Source organism: Diceros bicornis, chromosome 6, assembly GCF_020826845.1.
Source record: "Diceros bicornis minor isolate mBicDic1 chromosome 6, mDicBic1.mat.cur, whole genome shotgun sequence".
Classification (NCBI taxonomy): Eukaryota; Metazoa; Chordata; class Mammalia; order Perissodactyla; family Rhinocerotidae; genus Diceros; species Diceros bicornis.
This window is the reverse complement of record NC_080745.1, coordinates 21019552-21042908: the sequence shown is the minus strand read 5'-3', so window position 1 is coordinate 21042908 and position 23357 is coordinate 21019552. Positions and strand designations below refer to the sequence as shown.

Below are 23357 nucleotides of genomic sequence, written 5' to 3'. Positions count from 1 at the left end.
TCTACTGGGGCCTTGGGAAGGAAAAAAAAAAAAGGGCAGATTGGCAATAGATGTTAGCTCAGGGCCGGTCTTCCTCAGCACAAAAGAGGAGGATTGGCAGGGATGTTAGCTCAGGGCTGATCTTCCTCACACACACAAAAAAAATGTAAATGGAAAAAAAAGAAAGACCCAACTATATGCTATCCACAAGAAACACAATTTCCAGCAATATATAAAAAGAATAATACATCATCACCAAGAGGAATAAGAGGTTGGTTTAACACTCCCAAGTCAGCAAACGTGATTCATCACTCTAACAGAATAAAGGAGAAAAACCCTGGAAACATTCCAGGTACCCATCGATAGGAGAATGGATGAACATCATACATTGCTGGACTACAACTTAGCAATTAAAAGAAGAAAAAGGAAAAATTCACTGATACATACAACAACATGGATGAGTTTCAAAATCATTATGGTCAGTGAAAGAAGCCTTACACAGGCGAGTACTTACTATATGATTTTTTTTTTTTTGAGGAAGACTAGCCCTGAGCTAACATGCAATGCCAATCCTCGTCTTTTTGCTGAGGAAGATTGGCCCTGGGCTAACATCTGTGCCCATCTTCCTCTACTTTACACGGGACGTCGCCACAGCGTGGTTTGACAAGCAGTGCGTCGGTGCGTGCCCAGATCCAAACCTGTGCATGCCCGGGATCTGAACCTGCGAACCCCCTGGGCCGCCGAAGCGGAGTGCTCACATTTAACCTCTGTGCCACCAGGCCGGCCCCCTATATGATTCTATTTATATATGAAGTCCCACAACAGGCAAAACTAGTTTATGGTTAAAAAAAAGAAAATGAAAACAGTGGCTGCCTCTAAAGAATGGGGTATGGTGATAGGAGTTGGGTTACACAGGTTTATGCAGTTTAAAACACTGTGCACATTTCACTGTACATAAAATTTCAAAAACCACAAATATTAAAGTCTAGTTAATGATACATACACTGAAGTGTTTAGGTTGAAGTATACTGATGCCTACAACTTACTCTGAAATACATTTAAAAAAAAAGATCGATGAACAACTATCTATGTGATAAAGGAAGTATAGAAAACTGTTTACTGTAGAATTTAGTTGGTGGATTATGTGTGTTCACTGTATAACTCTTTCAAAATTTGTGTAGTTTAAAAACCAGGAACAGATCTTTTCAAATTCAATTCCTTGCTACACTCCTTCGGATACACTCTGAACAAATCAGATTTCCCCAAATATGAGGAACAGAGTAACCCCAGTTATTTTAACTTTTATTCCCTTTACATCCTTATTGCAAAAAAGATTTAAAGCGGCTGTTAGCCTTGTATTACACATGGACTTTTAGGATTGGAAGAAAGAGACAGTAACACCTGCTTATACCTAAGTGTCACAAACTTTTTATATTCTTTACCAACTTTTGAAATTACTTAGGCTTCAGGGGATTTTAGGTGGGGAATTTCTAATCTGGTCCAACTCCTTCTTTTCTAGATATAACATGTTTATTCATTGGTATTCTCTCCCCAAACCAGCATTATAATATTACAATGCATCCAATTGATAATGAAGAAAGGTGGAAGTCTCTCAACCAGATAGAATTACATAGTCTCCCAACTTACTATATGCCACGAGGAAAAAGCGGATGTTTTTGAAAAAGAAAAATGGGGAAAACCTTGTACAAAGCAGTGCATACCTCCTGTTCTGCTTGATAAAGCTTGACGGTGATGTTCCTTTGGAAACCCACATCGTTGGCATCATAAAACACCCCGAGACTGGTAATAACGATGGGGTAGAGAACGCGGAAGCTCACACTGACAACTCGGTCCTCAGAGAGCCCTGATGAAGTGTCTTCAGAAAGACTGAATGCCTCAATTTCCTGATTCAAAACTAAGGAAGTAATGAGAAAAGGAAATGTAGTCTTTCATTTTACTAATATGAAGTGGGCTTGACAGCAGAATCTAGATAATTATTTGTTATGTAATTCTTTCACAAATGGCGGTTAATTTAAAAAATGCTTTAGAAATACGGCTGCTTCTAGGAAAAAAACTTATTCTGAAATTTAAGAACTAAGTTTTCAGCCACACCTAAGTAAAATACTTAACTAGCAGCACTACTTTAATAGATTTTTGCATACACATGTGAGCATATGTATGTATAAACACCACAAGGGAATATTAAATTCAAAGGCATCTATTAGGAAAGGTTGGATAAATAGGGATATTAAAAACAGTACTGACTATAGTTATAAATAATGAGTAAATTTAGTCTTGCTCTACAAATTCCAAAAATCTCTCTCTCTCTCTTTTTTTTTTTTTGGTTAGGAAGACTGGCCCTGAGCTAACATCTGTTGCCAATCTTCCTCTTGTCGCTTGAGGAAGACTGTCCCTGAGCTAACATCTGTGCCAGTCTTCCTCTAATTTGTATGTGGGATGCCGCCACAGCATGGCTTGATGAGCAGTGTGTAGGTCTGTGCCCAGGATCCGAACCTGCAAATCCCCGGCTGCCAAAGCAGAGCATGCAAACTTAACCCCTACACCACCGGGCTGGCCCCCAAAAATCCTACTTCTTGTTGGGCCATTTAAAATATTTGTGGTATCAGGCAATTATCACAGACAAAAGTAACAAATCACTTCAAATAATAGTGAAAAACTCTTGCTATCCAATATTGATAAAAGATAAGCAGATCAAACACGGTATGCATTTCTGACCACCTACTATGTGCCATGCCCCATCACATCTACATCTTCACAACTACACTGCGTGCTTGTAGCATTATTTTCAGTTTACATATTAAGAAACTGAAGCCCAGAGAGGTTAAGTAATTCGCCCAAGGTCAAAGAAAGTGGCAGAGCCAGGAATCAAACCCAGGTTTACTGTTCAAATTCACTGCTCTTTCCACACCCCTACAGCTTAATCAAAGCCAAAATGGTCCTTTTCACATAATGTTTTCAACTACTATAAGTGAATCAGGATAGATTACATGAAGCCATTAGTATGGCTGAGAATATCAGTACCACTTTGAGAAATAATATAAAAACCTATTTTAAAAGATTTTTATAGCAAAGTTCTTTGTATCTGTGAGAGCTGTGTTTTTCCAACTTTGCTGATCACACAACCCCATCAGTTAAAAACATTTGTACATACACTCATATATTTATTTACAAAATATACACATATAGTATTGTCAGTCAGTATATTCAGTATTAATAAAGATTATATCTTGTTATTTTCAGATAAATAAAAATTCCATTTTTTCCCATACCCTAGCAGATCATTTGGATCCCTTAGAATTCCTAGAATGTATTTTACACTTAGTAGATGCTCAATAAAATGTGACTAAAGAGAATTGATGGCTCCTACCCTATGATATACATGAGCAGGAGGGGAAAAAAGGAGGAGACAGACTTTGTTATGGGAGGGCAAGCACTGGCTGGAGAGCCTAGACTCCAAATATACTGTACGACAACAGAAGTTTTCTCTGTAATATATTCAGTTAATAAAAGATATCCAAAGCAGAAGCATGTCTATTATAGGCAATAGGTTAAGCATATTATAACATAACTACATATTTTCTATCTAAAACAAATGTACCTTGAACTTCAAGCTACCTGGACACAGGAAATCCTGCTGCTTTGATAATGCTATTAATCAAAACTTCTACACATCCAGAGTATCATGATTAATGCTCATGATGACCTTAAGATATGTAAATAAACCTAAATGCTGTTTGAATCATCAAAAAGATAAAATTAGGTTCAATATTAACTTAATCATGCCTATTTTTTAAAATTTGTAACCTAGGTAATACATACATGAAAAATTTTCATTAATAGAAAGCTCCACTCCTTTATTATTAATGAATAATAGCACTTTAATAGAAGTCTGGTTAATTTAAAGGTGAGGTTTTTTAAATTTGGTTTGGTTTTGGATTTCAAATGTAATTTTTTCTAGGCTACTCTTACATCATCACTAACACAACATTTTATTAAGTTCATGGTCCCTTGGGGACTCCAAAAGACCCTCTCCCCAGAAAAACAAAATTACACACAAAATTTTGTTTACAACGTTAACTGAATTCATAGACATCCTAAGTAAGAAACCTCTGCTTAACAGACCTGAAAATATAGTCAATGTATTAAAAAAGCTGACTGAACTTCAAGTTTATAAAAACACAGGTTGTTTAAAATAACAATATTAAGTACCTACCATGTCCCAGGAACTACTCTAAATATTTTATATCTATCAACTTATTTCATCCTCATGTCAATCCCTATGAGGTACGTACTTTTATCCCCAGTTTACAAATGATGAAACTGAGGCACAGAGGAGTAAATAACTGATTGAGGTCATAGAGCTAGAAAATGGCTGAGCGGAGATTTAAAGCCATGGAGCCTGACTCCAGAGCCCACACTCTTAACCACTACACTATTGCTGCCTATAAAAGCAAGGTGGATATAATTATACAGGTTTGACAAATCATAAAATACCAGAAGTCACAATCAGCACATTTAAGATTTGGAAAAGTGTAATTGCCCTTAGAACCACAGCCAAACACAACAGAAAACGCTAATAAACAAAGATAGGCAATTATAGTTATCAACTTCCTAAAACTGGTTCCCTGTAACACAGAGAAATGAATTAGGATCACCTTTCTTCATCCTCATCAGAACTCCCACAAATTTTTAATTGTAAGGAATAAAAAATATTACTTCTGTTTTTAATTTTTTACTGTTTCTTTTGCAGAAGCTTAAGCAATAATTCTAAGAGAAAGTTGATTCACAATATTTATATCAAGGCTATTATAAAGCAACAGGCTAGTGAAATCAGCAGTTTTCCCAAAGTTCAAAATTCAGTAATTCAGGATTTGTCTATGCATAAGGAATTTCCAAATGCATTTGAACCACACTGAAAAATAAACTTTCCTGGATCCTGAAATTATATATATCTATAAAGAATCTTCATAGACACACTGAGCGATCTATCAACAAGGATGAAAGACAAATTTTGACGAAAGCTAGATTTTAGTATGCTAAAAACAGACACCATACCATTCAGCTGGGCAATTTTTCCCCACATCAAACTTGTGTATGGCAGTCTTAGGGCTGAGGAAAAAGAAGACTTACCTGGATTCGTGATGTTGAGTAGTTTGCAGGAGTAAGGATCTTCTCTGTCTTCCACAGGCACTTCACAGCCATGAGCACCTATTATGAACTTCACAAGCACACTGAGAGATGTGTTGGCATTAACATCAGTTACTGATCTTCACCTTGCACATGCACGTTTCCTCATGCCCATTTCAGAGCTTTTACTTTGAGACACAAGTATTTATTAGGAGTAATTCTAACTTTATTCTTCTAGTCTAGCAAAAAGGGGGAATAAGCAAACCAAAAGTCGCTAACTACCAAGTGACTTCTGCGTAAGCCCTCTACTGCAGTACTAGATTAAAGCAAGTATGACCATGTTTGGCCTGGCTCCCAGCAAATGCTCATACCATTTAAAAGCAAACTATAGTAAAGTCAACTTGTCATGCCCATACCTGAAAACATATCTATATCTGCAATATTCTTTACTTGCTTTCTTCTATTTCAGAAGGTGTTCTTTTTGCTCAAGATTAATCTCTCTATTCAAGAGGAGGTCCTCTCCCCTCTTAGACCTTGCTTCACTAGTTACCTGTAACCCATGGCTCCTTCCCTACATGTTATAAATATGATGAAGTCCTGACATTAATTTCTATATACTATCATCCTTCCTTGTCCTGACCTTTTCCTTTACAGCGAAGTTATACAAGAGAATTAACTAAAATTGCAGTCTCCAGTTTCTCATGTCCCATTCATTTAATAAAACAGAAATTTTAGCTTCAACACCCACCACTTCCATTGAGATGTCTACCACCAACATAACCACTGATCTGCTACTAAATCAGCAGACACTCTTCAACCCTTACCTACTTGACTTTTCTCCGGCTCGACAGTGCTAGTCTCCTTAAAGTGCTCTCTTCCTTTCTTTCCGTGGCCCTGCTTAGTCAGCGCCACTGGCTCTACTTTCCCAGCTTGTCCCTTAAAAGAGGATATTACCCCAGGGCTCTGCCCTTGGATCTCTTCCCACTCTACTCACTCTTTTCACTTGTTCTCCCTGGACAATATTTATTCCCAAGACTTCAGTTAGCCTGGGAATGATTCCTGAATTAGCAGCTCTAGTTTGGACCCACCTTCTAAGTAAAAGATCCATAAATTCATTGGACATCATCTCCTAGACGGCACACAGACAGTTATATGCGGCAGCCTGCTACTACTGGCTTGTGAGACCCAATTGCTAAATTTTCAGGAACTTTGTGAGCTGGTTATTAAGCACAATCGTTTTTTTATTGTGGTAACATTGGTTTATAACATTGTATAAATTTGAGGTGTACATTATTACACTTCTATTTCTGCATAGATAACATCATGTTCACCACCCAAATACTAATTACAATTCATCACCACACACATATGCCAATCTTTATTAAAAATTAAATTACATAAACTTAAAATTAAATACATTATATTAAAAACAAAGGAAATAGTCAAATTCATCATTAATTATTTCACTATTATCTATGCTTTTGAGGACATTTATACCTATGATATCCGTATGGTTGAAATATTATAATGGTGTGCTACTGCATATCTTCCCCAACTCTATGTTCACAGACGTCACATTAGTTGCCTGAAACTGGCCTTGGTGGGAATATTTACACCATGGAAACTGGCAAACGCTACAAATATTATTTTGTTGATTGTCTAGACTTAAGAAAGTGATGGAGGGGCCAGCCCGGTGGTGCAAGGGGTTAAGTGCGCGCGCCTCGCTGTGGCAGCCCGGGGTTCCCCGGTTCAGATCCTGGGTGCACACCGACGCACCACTTGGCAAGCCATGCTGTGGCGGCATCCCATATAAAGTGGAGGAAGATGCACATGGATGTTAGCCCAGGGCCAGTCTTCCCCAGCAAAAAGAGGAGGACTGGCAGATGTTAGCTCAGGGCCAATCCTCCTCACAAAAAAAAGAAAAAAAAAAAAAAAAGAAAGAAAGTGATGGAGAAAATGTTAATAATGTACATTAAACTTAAAAATGTGACGTGACTGTAGCCATGCTATTGTAAATAGTACAAAAAACTGAGGAAATACTCTTCCATTGTTCAAAACCTATTACCTAATTCAGCAAAGAAGTCACTCACTTCACGGACTAAGAGTAAAGTTCTGTCACATATCTTAGTTGTCACTTTCATCTTACTCTTTAAATTAAAGGAAATATTTATGTCAGAACTACACTCTTGGGCCGGCCCTGTGGCTTAGTGGTTGGGTGCGCGCGCTCCGCTGCTGGCGGCCTGGGTTCGGATCCTGGGTGCGCAACGACGCACCACTTCTCCGGCCATGCTGAGGCCGCGTCCCACATACAATAACTAGAAGGATGTGCAACTATGACATACAACTATCTACTGGGGCTTTGGGGAAAAAAAGGAGGAGGATTGGCAGCGGATGTTAGCTCAGAGCCGGTCTTCCTCAGCAAAAAGAGGAGGATTAACATGGATGTTAGCTCAGGGCTGACCTTCCTCACGAAAAAAAAAAAAAAAAGAACTACACTCTTGTCAATTGCAACCATAAGTTCATTATAAATACAAAAGTCTGGAAGGCAATGAAAGCGTTCTATGAGAATCAATTGGCTATATGGAATTTACAATAAAGAGTATGGTATATGTTATCTGTCAATTATGTGCTATGCATCTTTTATATCAATAAAATTTACAATAAACATATACATACATATAAGCATACTTTTTTTCAAAGATCCAGTTGATAAACATTTTACTAGCACACCACTGCCTGCAGGTATCTCAAACTCAACATATCCACAACCGAGCTTCTTTCCCATGAAACGTACTCTTCTCATCTAGTATTTTTTGTCTTGATTGATGATTTCATTATTCTCCAAGTTAGAAAGCCAGCAATCATCCTACACTCTTCCTCCTCTTTCTACATTCAATTACCTTATTTTCTTATAAGAAAATAAGGTCACTTTAGTTCAGCCCCTCAGCAGTCCTTGTCTAAACAGGTCTCACCATCCACTGAACTCTCAACACAATTGTTTTACATGATCTGGTCACTGCCTACCTCTCAGTTATATGCCCTCCCTCCTTTTCTCTTTATATAATAATCTCTGTCTCTCTGCCCCTCTTCCCTTCCCTAGCACTCTATTTCACACTCATCCACAAACATACACACACACACACACACACACACACACACACCCCCCTTCATAATCCCTGTGCTCCAGTTACACAGAACTGATCGGAGTTTCCCAAACACTCCAGGCTATTTTATATCTATTTATATCACAACACATATAACATTTTATTACACTATTGCATCTATTTCCTTCTACTAAACTTCAGGCCCCCATAAAGACTCAGGCTATACTGTATTTATCTTAATATTCTACCACACATAATACACTACCTGTATGCAGAAAACACTTAATAAATACTTGTGAAACTAACAACTTATGATTTTATTTCAAAGGCTTACAATTAAATAAGGTCTTCAAAATATATGTGGAGTCTGACTCCTTCAGTGAAATACAAGATTTGACAGTAAGCCACAACCACAGAAATGCAAACACTTTCTTACACTAACGGCCAATTAAGGCAAACACTTTCTTACACTAACGGCCAATTAAGGCAGAATACCTTTCATAAACAACTAGCATTTAGAACAAAAGTATAAATAGAAATGAACAAATCTGCTAATTGAACTACTGCAGATATTCATCAAAATTTGTTTTTTTAAGCCATCTTAAACACTTTTTACTAGATCCACAAAAATACTCTGTCCCAGAAAGTTTCTGACTAATATTTTTAAATAGATATCCCATCATTTTTATAAAACAATCATCAAGCTTAGTAAATTTAAAGCAAGAATGCTATGATGGCAAATAAATTACTGGTGAATGTCTGAATGTTAATTTTACTCACTACATTTAGTTCTGGGTCATTCACTCAATAATGTTGAGTGCCTTACTCTGTGCCAAGTTAGGTTCTAGGTACTGGAATATACCAATGAAAAAAGCTGAGGCCCCCACGCTCATGAAACTTATATTCTAGCGTAAAAAGACAATTTATAAATATACAACTAAATATAATAAACATGCCAGTTGGTGATAAGTATTATAAAGAAAAATAAAGCCAAATAGGAGAAGATACAGATGGAATAGGGGTGGGATGCTATTTAATTTGGGGCTGGCTGCTAAGGTGATATCTAAGCAGGACCTGAAGAAAGTGAGGAAGTGAGCTGTGAGGAGATCCAATGGAAGAGTGGTACAGGCGGGGGGAACAGCAAGTGCAAAGGCCCTGGAACACATTTAGTGTACTGAAGCAGTAGTGGCTATTGAAGAAGTAAGGTGGCTACTGTAGAGGAAGTAGACGTAGATAAGGTCAAAGACCACAATAAAGACTTGGGATTTCACTCTAAACAAGAAGGGAAGTCGATGGAGGGATATGAGCAGAAAACTGACATAATTTGACTAATTTTAAAAGGATCACTCTGGCTGCTGTACGGAAAATAAAATATAGGGGATTAAAGGTGGAAGCAGGCAATTCAGACAAGAACACTTCTGAGAAAGAAGAATCAAAATAACACTGTATTGTAAATTTTTAAAACTTCATATTGGCCTGATGCCTCAATATCCCTACAAATGGGCTGTGAGCATCCTGCCCAGGTGACCAGATGCACCAGTGTGAAAAGGTTGTGCCCTGCCACAAGTTCCCCTTCTTGCCCTCTCTTGTGACATTCAAACACAACAATGAAATCCCCTCAAGGCTTTTGCTGTCTACTCCACCCTGTCCCCAGTAAAGGAACCTGCCCACGGGCCCTCACTCTCCCAGCCTGGTTGAGCTCGCTCCCTGGACACTCCTCCCGTACAGCCCCCTGCGTGGCGTCTGTGCCTCCCTCTCTAGGACCTGTGAGTATAAGAAATCCTTTAATTTCATATGCCTCTCCCAGTGAAACTTCTGTGGCCATGTTGGAATGATTCCTGAAGATCCCACAAGGGGAACTTACTTCCCCATTTACAACAAAAATGTCAAGGTCTTTGGTCTGGGCAACTGGTAGAGAGCGGTCATCATTTTCTGAGATGGGAAAGACAACAGGAAGGGCAGGTTTTGGAGATGGTTTTGATGGTAGTGGTTATTCTGAGGCCTTTCATTTGCTGGGTAATAGGTTCTATTATCACTGCAATCATGAACTACAGAAACCTGTCTTGAAAAGGAATGAAAGCTACTATGAGTGTGACAGGAAATCTATAAATGTTACTACTGATGACAAGAAAATTCACAACTGCAATTTGGTTGTATAGCTACTCAGACACAAACATGCCTCTCAGGATTAATGCAATCCTTCTCTGCTTAATACCTCTTCACATAACTAGAAGTCCAACCTTCCATGCTTCTCTTCCACTAGCCCCTCCACTACATAATCTTAAGAGGCTGGTCGCACTGAGAAGACTAAGGTCTTGGGCTCCTAACCAATAACTGAACCATCTAATGTTAACATGAGATGTGCTAACAAAGCTCAGCCCTGGAAGGGTAGTCAGGAAAAAGAGCACGGCATATTATACACTGCAGATCAACTGAAAAATACTATAGAACTGAAAAAATTAAGTGTATCTCTGTGAAGTTAGTGAAAAGCATTTTTAGACACAAACATATCTAAGCAGAGAACTATTCTGGAATAGAACCTTTTAATAATTGCTATTCTAAATTAAAGCAAAAAAAACCCCCAAAAACAAAAAACTAGATATCTATAAATACAGTAGTAGGTATGTTAACCAATGAATATATTCTCCTCCAACTACCTTTTGGCTTAAATCCTTGGTTAAATTTACTTTTGTGGCCCAGCCAGCAAAATGAAACAGCCATTTCTCCCAGGAGAAATTAACATACCTGAATTAACATCTCTGACTATCCAAGAAGGTTTTTCAGAACTCTTATTCAGTAAATAAGAGGAAGTGTCAACTCAGAAAACCTACCGTTGACTTAATGCTGGATGTTGTATTAAATGCTTCAGCCACGTGCTTCTTATCACATTTCGAAGTTCATGGTTATTGCGAGCTGACAACACACCAACTACCACATCATAGTGACTAGATTTCCACTGAGGGAGTAAGGCCAATTGATCTAGAAAGAAGCAACAATAAATTAGAAATGCCATGTCTCAATTACTAAGTTCAATATGTAACACAAAATTATTTATTACAAAATAATATATGTTCATGTTTGTAGAAAATACAAACAAAAAAATTTTTCTAAAAAGCACACATAAACCCACCACCCAGAGATAACCACTACTAACTTCTTGGTGTAGAGTCTTTTTGTCTTTCACACATAAACATGTATCCATGCTCACATATGTACATAAATTCTTCAAAACAAACAAGACGTTTATGATAAGAATCAGTTTGGAAAGTCAATGTGGCATAAATCATAGAACAGTAGGCGGTAAGAGTGATTAGACCCTAGTTAGAATCCTGGCTCTTTTATATTAGCTATAAAAGTTATTTAACATCTTGAGCCTCAGTTTCCTTAACTACAAATTGGTATAATAACATTTCTCATAGAGTTGTTGTAAAATTTAAATGAGATAATGTGTATAAAGGCTCCAGTTTGGTATCAGGCAAATAGTAGGCATTCAATAGCAACTAACAACAATAAAAATGTGCTTTCAAAAGCGAATCCTACCTTAATATTAGTTATTAAGTTTACGAGATGAAGTCGAAGGACTACCACGCTGAAAAGTATCAGAACACTTATTTACGCCAATAAATTCTACAGCCAGCAAACTTCTTATCACTTACTAAATATTTTAAAGAATGAAGGAGGGTAAGCAATATTTCTAGTAAAAAAGAAATCAAGTGACAAGTCATGTGAAAGGCTCACTTTTTATTGTCATAAGGCCTAATGGGCAGGATTACATTTTCAAAATTTGTCCTTAGAAAGAAGACAGAAGGGAAAAATACTTTGTCCTTGTTTTTCATCACCAGTTTCAAAGCTTGAGAGTTACAAGCTTATATACAGCTCTAATGAGGGATCCATTTCATCTCTTTCTCCAATGGCGGGAACTGATCCAAAAATGTTTCCAAAAATAAATTACTGAAGGCCAGAGATCTTTACTACATTAAATGGAATGTTTTTACATGCCAAAGGATCTACGTATTCAGTCAAAAGACAACAAAAACATCTTGATACACTAACAACAAAGTAGCAGAAAGAGAAATTAAGAATACCATCCCATTTACAATTGCAACAAAAAGAATAAAATACCTAGGAATAAACTTAACCAAAGAGGTGAAAGATCTGTACACCGAAAACTATAAAACATTTCTGAAAGAAATTGAAGACGACACAAAGAAATGGAAAGATATTCCGTGCTCTTGGATTGGAAGAATTAACATAGTTAAGATGTCCATACTTCCTAAAGCCATCTATAGATTCAATGCAATCCCTATCAAAGTTCCAACAACATTTTTCACAGAAATAGAACAAAGAATCCTAAAATTTATATGGAACAACAAAAGACCCCGAATAAGTAAAGGAATCCTGAGAAAAAAGAACAAAGCTGGAGGTATCACACTCCCTGATTTCAAAATATACTACAAAGCTATAGTAACCAAAACAGCATGGTACTGGCACAAAAACAGACACACAGATCAATGGAATAGAATCGAAAGCCCAGAAATAAACCCACACATCTATGGACAGCTAATCTTTGACAAAGGAGCCAAGAACATACAATGGGGAAAAGAAAGTCTCTTCAACAAATGGTGTTGGGAAAACTGGATAGCCACATGCAAAAAAATGAAAGTAGACCCTTACCTTACACCATACACAAAAATTAACTCCAAATGGATTAAAGACTTGAATGTAAGACCTGAAACTATGAAACTTCTAGAAGAAAACATAGGCAGTACGCTCTTCCACATCGGTCTTAGCAACATCTTTTCAAACACCACATCTGACCGGGCAAGAGAAACAATAGAAAAAATAAACAAATGGGACTACATCAAACTAAAAAGCTTCTGCACAGCAAAGGAAACCATCAACAAAACGAAAAGACAACCTAACAATTGGGAGAAGATATTTGCAAACCATACATCTGATAAGGGCTTAATCTCCAAAATATATAAAGAACTCATGCATCTCAACAACAAAAAAACTACCAACCCAATTAAAAAATGGGCAAAAGACCTGAACAGACATTTCTCCAAAGAAGATATACAGATGGCCAACAGACACATGAAAAGATGTTCAAAATCACTATCAGGGAAATGCAAATCAAAACTACAATGAGATATCACCTCATGCCCGTCAGAATGGCTATAATTAACAAGACAGGAAACAACATGTGTTGGAGAGGATGTGGAGAAAAGGGAACTCTCATACACTGCTGGTGGGAGTGCAAACTGGTGCAGCCACTATGGAAAACAGTATGGAGATTCCTCAAAAAATCAAGGATAGAACTACCATATGATCCAGCTATTCCACTGTTGGGTATTTATCCAAAGAACTTGAAAACACCAATTTGCAAAGGTACATGCACCCCTGTGTTCATTGCAGCGTTATTCACAATAGCCAAGACTTGGAAGCAACCTAAGCGCCCATCAAGGGACAAATGGATAAAGAAGATGTGATATATACACACAATGGAATACTACTCAGCCGTAAGAATCGATGAAATCCAGGCATTTGTGACAACATGGATGGACATTGAGGGTATAATGCAAAGTGAAATAAGTCAGAGGGAGAAGGTCAAATACCGTATGATTTCCTTCATTAAGTAGTAGATAATAACAACAATAAACAAACACATAGGGACAGAGAAAAACAAAAAACAAACAAAAAAAAAATGTTGATATTTTTTCAAAGGACCTATTAATTAAAAGAAAATCTGGGGATAGATTCTTCTAATAGGATAATTTAAGGATATTACATTGTAACAATTATAGGAATATAAGAATTTTTGTGTAGATACCTTATTTTCCACAACAGATGTTTCTAAAATGGTATTTCAATTCTAAATGGACTAGAAATACTTATTTCACACTATCGTGAATCTTATACTAAAACAAATTCTTCTATAAAGACAGAATTTATCTTTAACGTAAATACAAATTTACACAAAGTTTGCTTATTAATAGGCTGCATTTATTGACCACTTACTACGTACTAAGTATTATGTATAGAGTATCATTTTAACGCTTTGCAGGCAGATTGTCATTTAATGCTGCCTGCCTATGAGGCAGGTACTACTAGGCTCCTTATTAAATAAATGATAAAACAGGCACAGAAAATTCAGTAAATTCTGCTAAGTTAAACAGCTAGTAAAAGGCTGGTTAAGATTTAATCCAGGCAATCTAACTCCATTCTTCATCACTGTTCTATAGCTATACAGCTTCATATAGCTCATCTGAGTCTAAATTCTGATCTTTATGCATAAGACCAGTTCAAGTAGTGAATTAGTGATAAGTGGATCACTGAAAATGCTGGTTAGCACATTAACTTTTTAAAATTCATGGCCCAGGAGCATTTTTTCCCAGATATATATAACAATACAATGAAAGTTGTACCTACTGCTGGAACTAATAAATGAGTCTGAATTTAGAGAATAATTTAAATGCTTATATAAAACTGACAATAATATGCCCATTTCCCCCCTTACTTTTTCACAGAGAAATATTAACATGAAGTACATTTTAGTGACAGGAGAGAGGCAAATGTAGTAATCAGACATATCTGACATTGATTCCATAGCCAACATACTGCACAGTATCAGTAAGAAGTTATTCAAATCCCTTGTGCCTCAGTTTCCTAATCAGAGAAAACTGATACCAAAGAAAAGCCTTTAGATACTCTATTGCATCTGCTTCAAAATGTCTTCTCAAAAGATTAAAAGTTGTAGAAGAGCAAAAATCACATTGAACCTAAATGCCTCATTTATCTGACATCATCAGAAAACAAGGTTGCTGCACAAAAGTAAAATGTCAAACTAACTGAAAACACACCTTTAAACACCAAACATCACTACCTTATTTCGGATGGATAATCACAATAAATCTTTTAGAAACGGATTACAGGAAACATAATTTAACTTTTTCTTGATGACAAAATCTTCATGGAAAATTTCTCAAATCTTTCCCTTTCATGCCATTAATTCTAGCTGCGCTTCAATTCAGACTCTTATCTTTCATCTGGACCATGACAAGAGTACCCTACTGGTTTCTCCCAGATATTTCCATATTACTGGCAAACGAGAGTTTCCAATAAATAAATAAATAAATAAATAAATAAACATGAAGAGAACCATGAGGCATGTGAAAATCTCATGGTTATGGCTGTAAACTACCTTTTGATCTTATTCCACCTCTCTCTGCCACTGTCAGTCCTCCTTGCTTCTTAATCCATGTCTAAGCTGCTTTACTTTCCATGCATTTGTCTTTTTCTCGCAGAGGAGAAGTACATGGGAGATTCTGGCCTTTTAGAGAACTTCTACTTCTAGACATACTGAATTCAGACTTCAGAAAAACAGGTTTCTTCTACCACACAGCATCAATGTAAATCAGTCCGAGAGAGTCCTGAGTACTGGTACACAGTATAAAACCCAGAGTGGATGCTCAATAAATACCTGTGTAAGAATGCTGCCCCAGTTCCCAGTTCCCCTATGCGCATGTGCTCTACACTTTCATCCCCCTCTGCTATATGCTGCAAGCACAGGGTACCCTAGTTTGATCTGGTGTCTGGAAACAGGAAAAAAAGAAAAAAAACTAAGAAGTAAACATGAGACAAAGACATAAAGATAATTCACAGAAGAAATGCAAATACCCAACAAACCTATGAGAAAAATGTCCAATTTCACAAGAATCAAATTTGAATTAGAGCAATAAGATATCAGTTTTCTCCTACATTCAAACTGACAAATATCTTCTTAAATGACAATACCCAAATGACGGGTATTCAAGGAAATGGTGATGGTGAATTTTAGGAAATGGCTACTTGCCCATGCTCCTGGTAGAAATGTAATTTGGTATGGTCTTCCGCAGGGCAATTTAGCAACAAACATCAAATACTTCAGAATTGTATAACTTCTGTCCAGCAATTCCATGTCTGAGAACTTATTCTAAAGAAATAATCAGTGATGCACTAAAAGATCTTTATTCATCATAGTGTCATTTATTAATGGTGAAAAACTACAAACTACATAAATGTACCAACAAGGGATTAGTTAAATAAATTATAGTGTACCTATAAGCTAGAATACTATGCAGCCATTAAAATTATGTTGTAAACATATCACTATTGTTCTACATCATACTAAGATAAGCAGGCTATAAGAACTATGCACATACTACATAGTTTCATTTATATAAAGTACAAAAGCAGGCAAATCTCGGCCATTAAAGATCAGGATAGCAGTTACCGCTCTTAGCAGTGAAAGCAGGGAGCATAATGGGAGCTTCTGGGGTGTTGGTAGTGTTCTTTTTCTAAATTTGAGTGTTGACTAGTTGGCTGTGCTCAGTTTGTGAATATATATCAAGCTGCACATTTACATGCACTTTTCTGAATGTATGTTATACATCAATAGAATTTTTAAAAAATACTAAGTAATATCCCTCGAACTCATATTATATATATGTACATTCAAAAACTATCTAGTATAGACCATTTTTATTTTCTGGCTATTAAAAACTAATTTCAAATTTTTCTACAAGGAACTCGTTTTACTTTTGTAAGAAAAAAATTTTAATCATAAAGTCATCATGGAATGTAAACAGACAATCTATAGGTGTCAACTTCATTCATATTTTCCAGTTTTATTCTCTTGATTCATTTCTTCAAATTACTGAGCACCTCCGATGTTCACTGTTCTACATGGCATAGAGACAGCAATAAACAAATTTTCATAATGGCAGGAATAATTAAAGCCCCACACAGGCTCCCTGAGGATAACAACCATTTCTTTGCTTTAATATATAATATATCCTCAGAGTCTGGCAAGCTGCTAGGCTCTGCACTGAGAGTAGACATCCAAAAGTTTATTAAAGACTAAGGGAGGGCCAGCCCCAGTTGCCTAGTGGTCAAGTTTGGCACACTCCGCTTTGGTGACCTGGGGTTCAGTTCCTGGGCACAGACCTACATCTGTGTGCTGCCATGCTATGGCAGTGGCTCACATACAAAAATACAAAAAGAGGAAGATTGGCAGTGGATGTTAGCTCAGGGCGAATCTTCCTCAGCAAAAAAAAAGGGACTAAAGGAGGTTGACTTCCAAACTGACTGTTCAAAGTAAGCCCAAGGATTCTTAAAAATCAAACCAAAATTTCCACTCTCATGTGCATGCTCTCAGACGACATGAATCACAGATAGGCAGAAATCTTGAAAATGAGGAAAACATACAAGTTCATCATAGATCTACTGATAAGGACAATCATCAGACACACTGCCGGCATGCTCTCGCCAATTTCAAACACCTCCCAAAACACCTCACTAGCATAGGCATCAGCCACCACTATACTACGACTCCTCTCTAAAATTCATGGAGTGTTTACTATGAATCAGGCACTGTTCTGGGTGTTTTATTAATTGAATCTTCACAATAACCCTATGAGGTCATCATTTTATAAATAAGGAAACTGAAGCACAGACAAGATTAGCATATAGAGATAATTTTGGACAAACCAGCCCTATGCAAAATTGCAAAGAAAGCTCAATTTATCTTTGTCCCTCTACCAGCCCTATGTCTGTTTCAATTCAACAGACTGTGAGCACCTTGAGAGCAGGGACTACGTATTTAGCAAAACACCTAGCACTCCAAGCATTTGTTGAATGGATATGCTTCTTTCCTTTCTTTGTGGTTTCCTTCTTTCCAAATATCCCAGAAAGAGAAGACTCCTTTTGTCACATCACTTCTAAATGCTAAGGCATTACTCGAAACCAATATGTTATCATCAAGGTATCCTATATCTATATTCTCTAGTCCAATGGTTGTCTCTGTTCCTTCTTGTCACCCCTAGGCGTGCTGGATTTCACAGGAGACCTGCTTCCTCCTCATCAGTTGCTCTCCCTGTTTAAGGTGAGCCACTACATTAGAAAAGTATCAGGTACTAACATGACACTCACTTCATTCAGGTCCCTGCTCAGTTGTCACCTCTTCAGAGAGGCCTCCCCTGACCTATTTAACACAGCAGCACACATTCTCTGTCCTCTTACGCTGCCTTATTTTTGTCACCGCACTTATCACTATCCTCCATGATATTTAATAATTACTTCCTTATGTTCTGTCTTCCCTTCTAAACTGTAAACTGTGTGACAGCAGGGACTTTATCTTGATTATTGCTGTACTTCCATGCCTACAACAGGAGTTGGCAAAGAGTAGGCTCTCAAATATCTGCTGAATCAACAGCAAGTCAGAGGGCCTTTTTTAAGATTCAGGAAGGTAAATCTCCCTTTCAAAAAATACTGCCACAACTTAATAAGACTGAAGACAGACAAAGAGCAAAGAGAGAAAAGAAAACAAAAACAAATCTTAAAACATTAACTCAAGGGAAGAACTTACTTAACAAAATCTTCGGTTTTCTCTCTCACTTGAGGCTTAAGGTATAACAGTTGAAATGTAAAAATGCCCAAATGTTTTAGTTGAAACACGGTGACAATATGATGGGAAAAGGAGCTGCGGAAAACTTGAGCAATCAAGATGCTTCTACTGTTTTTAGTTTTGAAAATACCAAGAGTGAAAAAGGAAAGTTACGAGTCTGTCAGGTTTCATTTAGAGTAAAATACTCTATTACCTAACCAGATACACAATATGCGCCTAAAGTCAAAGTTAATTTATATAACTAGTACTCATCTCCTCACTTACAGCCCTGTCCCTTCTCACTGCCTACTTCCTACTCTCCTTAATCCTGCCTGGTCTACTGATATGGCAGATAAGGATGGCATCCAAACGCTAAGGGAGTGGGAAAAATTTATCTTCAACTAAGAAAATGCGGGGCAGGCCGACTAAGTTTTAAGCTTGAAGGCAGGGTTTTTGCTTGTTTATTGAATCCCAAAAGACTGTTAAGGCCATAAATATCTTAAGGGTGCTCTGCAAGTAAATTCAAGTAGAGCTCATACAAAAAGAGAAAGAAATCTGTAAAACACAAACCGAACAGATGCTACAAAGCATTTTATATATATGGCACTCTTTCCTCAGCTCGGTTTACAAAAACCTAAAAAGCAAAACAAAAAATTCTAACCTATTAATAGGTTAAATGCCTTGTAACACTGTACTTTCATGAAATCATTTAAAGAGTATTTTAATTCAATTCCAGTCACACAAAAAGGCTTTTCAAAGAGCTTGTGTTCTAAGAGTAAAAGATTTTAAGAGATTGTTATCAGAATCAAGAACCCCAATTATAACAATGAAATTGCTTTGAGGATTGCAGAATTCGTTTCTATACTTTCTACTTAGATGTTAAGGCAGAGACCCATCTCAGAATTGCAAATGTTCAATTCTAATTATTAAACATTTTGGATAAGAAAACAGCTGTTTGGGGGAGAAGTGGTAAGAAAAAATTCCCCATGTAGTGAAAAAGCAAAACAACTATTGCCTCATCTTTAAAAGAGCCTTCTAGGTTTCTTTATGTGTCCTAGGGCAAGCCCTTAAAAAAGAAGACAAGAAAAATTGGGAAACCTTAAGTAGCATTCAGGGTGGTGGAACCCTTGAACAAAAACAATCCACTGGGTACTCACTATGGGCAAAGCATTCTATTTATTAGGCTGGGAAGTGAACAAGAAGAAAGATTTCATTCCCACGACAGAATAAGTTTTAGAGCAAATGGATATTATCGTTAAACAATCTATTTTCACGTACACTTCATTAGCAGGCTTTGCAAACAAAACTCACAGGAACAACTCCAATCGTAGCCATGCTTTAGTTCATGCCTAGATTTGTTTAACCGACTTACATCATAGAGTTTTCAAAGAATACAAAATACAGTATATTCTTAAAGTTATTCCTTAAAAGCAAAACCCAGCCACTTTTCAAAACACTCCCAAACATTATCTATGCCACTAAGACCTCAAAGTTTTGACCGACTAGGACCAACAACTTGGGGGGGAAGAATGCAACCTGGTAGCCCGGCCCCGGGCGTCAGCAGCTGAAGGACACACGAGGTTCGCTCCCGGGGCCGGCGGGCAGGCGCCGGACAACTCCGACCAGGCCCGAGGGACGGCAGACGGACCTGCGGGTGCGGGCACCGGGTTTGTGGCCATAAAGGAAAGCCGGGAGGTGAGAAGCGGCGGGGACCCGACAAGAGACAAGCGCCCGCAAGTTTGCCAGATTTTAACGCCCTAAGGATGAAAAGGGCCATTTGTTTCGTCTGGGGACGTCGTGCTTGGCTCTTCTCCACCTCAGGACTCCCGGCGGAGGAAGGCGCCCGGAGGCTCGGAGCCGGCCACCCGGCCCTCCCGGCCCCAGGACCTCACCTGCGGGGCCGGCCCCGGAGGCGCGGGCGGGCTGCGGGGAGCGCAGCCGCAGCCAGAGGTGCAGCGCGGCCCCGAGCACACACGGGCACAGCAGCACCAGCCAGTTTCGCATTGGCCGCCCCCGCCGGCTCCACCTCGCGCCCCCGCCGCGCGCCGGGCTCTCCCGCGTCCCGGCGGAGAAGGAGGAGACCTGTAAGTAGGAAGGCGGCGGGGCGGCGGCCGACGGCCGCGCGACCACTCTGGGCACGCCCGCCCTCGCGCCCGCAGCCGTTCAGGCTCCTCGCGGCTCCGGTACCCGCGCCTCAGGTTCCTCAGACCGCGGGCGACCGCAGCTCAGCCGGCCGGAGCCCCGCCCCGCCCCGCTTGGCCTTCCCCCGGCCCCGCCCACCTTTTCTCTCACTCGCCCCGCCCCCTTCTCTTGTGTCCCCTCCCGCGCCCGCCGGCCAGCCGGGAGTTGAAGTCCCGCTGTGGGCCTATGCTGGGGCGCACCAGTGATCCCGAGGCTTGGAAACCACATTTCCCGTAATCCCATGCATTCGCTTCCGTCACTCGGCGGTCTCGGAGGCGAAGCGCGAACCCCCACACAGAGCATGCGCATCCCTTCTCGACGCCTACTGCCCCCCGACGGCCGAGGGGAGGTAGTGGCAGGCGACCTTGCGCTCAGGGGCCGCCCCAACCCGAGAGGGAAACATAGCCTAGGCGAAGGTTGCCGGCTGCCTTAGATTTAAAGGAGATCTGAGTGACTTTTGTTTTAAATCAGGCAGACCTTCCTTATGCCGAATGCTGGCCCTCTGTGGGAGGTGGGATGCTGCTGACGTCTCCTTGGCCGAAAGAGCGCGGCGCGCAGCCCAATGTCCGTGCCTTCAGCGATGAGTCATCGGTGTTAGTGCTGTGCAGTACGTCCCGGGCTCTTTGCCTGGTTCTGTCCTCCAGGAACGCAGGGATGAGTAAGACCGCACCCAGGGGAGCAGGCTGTGGAGTGGGACCGCGACGGTCCAATCGAGGGTAAGATTCCACGTGCCCCGGCTTCAGACTGGCGCTAGGAAGTTAGGAGTAGAACAAGGTGTATACCTACCTCCTATAGGACGTGGGCCATGAGAGCCGAAAGCTTGCAGCTCCCCAGGAACCTGTGGGAAGGACTCTGGCGGCGCTCCTTCGACGTAAAATGCTGCCGCCCCGGGACATGACCCCTCCTGGCCTGCATTCGGCCAGAGGCACGAGTGTCCTGGTTGAGGCGGTGGGTGAAGAGGCGAGTCAACCAGGGGACTGGTGTTAAGAAGACGGAGGAGAGGATGAAAATCAGTGCCTGGCTTACGGTGTTTAAGTTTCCACAAGTTGTGGAACCAGAAGTTAACTATATCGTTGAGAAAAGCCTTGGTGGAAAGCCACAGAAAACCCACGTCAAACAGGTTTAAGAAAAAAAGGTAATTTATTCAAGTAACTAAATAGCCCAGGAGAAGACGTCTCAGGCCCTGTCAGTACCATAGTCTCTTTGGCAGTTTAATTTCAGCAAAATAGCCCTCTATTAAAATTACTTTCTATTTGATTATTTTGTAATATTGTCTGTACTATATTTAATTTTAAAATCTGTTTTGGTTTAATAGTTGTATAAAAGCTATAAGCGTAAGAAGTTCATACTGTATGTTTGTACTTAAGTAAAATAATAAAAATAATTAAACTAATATGGCGTCAGAAGTCATTTTTTTCCTTTAAAGGGATTCATATATTTGTTAGTTATCTATTGCTATCTAACAAATTACCCCAAAACTCTTAAAACAACAGTAATCATTTATTATCTCTCACAGATTCTGTAGGTCAGGAATTTGGAAGCTAAGTTGTGGTTCAGGGTCTTCCATAAAGTTGCATGCAAATGTCACCTGGGGCTGTGATCATCTGAAGGCTTGACTGGTGCTGGAGAATCCACTTCCTGGGTGACTCACTTACATGACTGGCAAGTTGGTGCTGCCTTTTGGCCTCTCTAAATTCGTTTCTAAGTGGGTCTTTCTAATGAGCTGCTTTAGTGTCCCCACATGATGGTGGCTTGCTTCCCCAAGAGCTAAAGATCCCAGAGACCAGTGCAGATACTGCAGTGCTTTCTATGATGAATCCTTGGAAGACACAACACTGTCACTTCTGCAGTATTGTGTTGGCCGCACAGATCAGCCCTGATTCACTGTGGGAGGGACCACGCAAGGTGTGACTATCAGGAGGCAAGGATGACTGGGGGTCATCTTAGAGGCTGGCTACTACAGTATGCTATGCAAATTTGAGAAACTGTTTCTCAAACTGTTTCTAAACAGTTTTGGGAGTCTCCATACTCTCTATGGCCCCTGAATACCATGAAGATAGGAAAGAACAATTTTTCCTTCTTGTGGGAAATATGGAATTAGCACGCTACATCTCACGGTAAGGATGGAGAATATGTAATGTCTACAAATTTCTTGTTAGAAATTCTTTCTTAGAAACTATGCTGACCTGCTTTCTACATTTCAATTAACTTGTCAAGAAAGTAATAATTGGTTGTTACTAAGGGTGTCCTGTTTTTTATCTTCAAGAAAGGTAGTAAAAGGCCTCTGTTGATATCTTAAAATTTTCATTTTGTGATTAAAAAATTATAATGAGTTAACCAAAAAGAGGAATCATCTCTAATTTAGGCAGATCTGCTCATTCAAGAAATACTTAATTGAGCATCTATTATGCACCAGGCACTTTTGTAGGTACTTGGGATACATCGATGAACAAAACAAAGATCCTTGTCCTGTGGTGATGGGAGTGGGGGCAGACTGTAGACTATAGACATAATAAAGAAAT

General features: G+C 39.2%; 1 protein-coding gene across 4 annotated transcripts in view; it reads right to left on the bottom strand.

Moving 5' to 3' along the window:
- B3GALNT2 (beta-1,3-N-acetylgalactosaminyltransferase 2) overlaps nucleotides 1–20845 on the bottom strand; it is a 52767-nt gene extending 31922 nt beyond the window's left edge. For 2 of the 4 annotated variants that reach the window (XM_058542989.1, XM_058542988.1), the window contains exons 1-4: nucleotides 20547–20840; nucleotides 11063–11210; nucleotides 5131–5231; nucleotides 1701–1894 (exon numbers count right to left, since the gene is read on the bottom strand). In XM_058542989.1, coding sequence (XP_058398972.1) covers nucleotides 1701–1894; nucleotides 5131–5231; nucleotides 11063–11210; nucleotides 20547–20658 — 555 coding nt within the window. In that variant the 5' untranslated portion in view covers nucleotides 20659–20840. Of the gene's footprint in view, nucleotides 1–1700; nucleotides 1895–5130; nucleotides 5232–11062; nucleotides 11211–20546 lie in introns of all 4 variants that reach the window. The other 2 variants (XR_009220429.1, XM_058542990.1) reach the window with 2 other exon arrangements.
- Between the last annotated feature and the right edge of the window lie 2512 nt (nucleotides 20846–23357).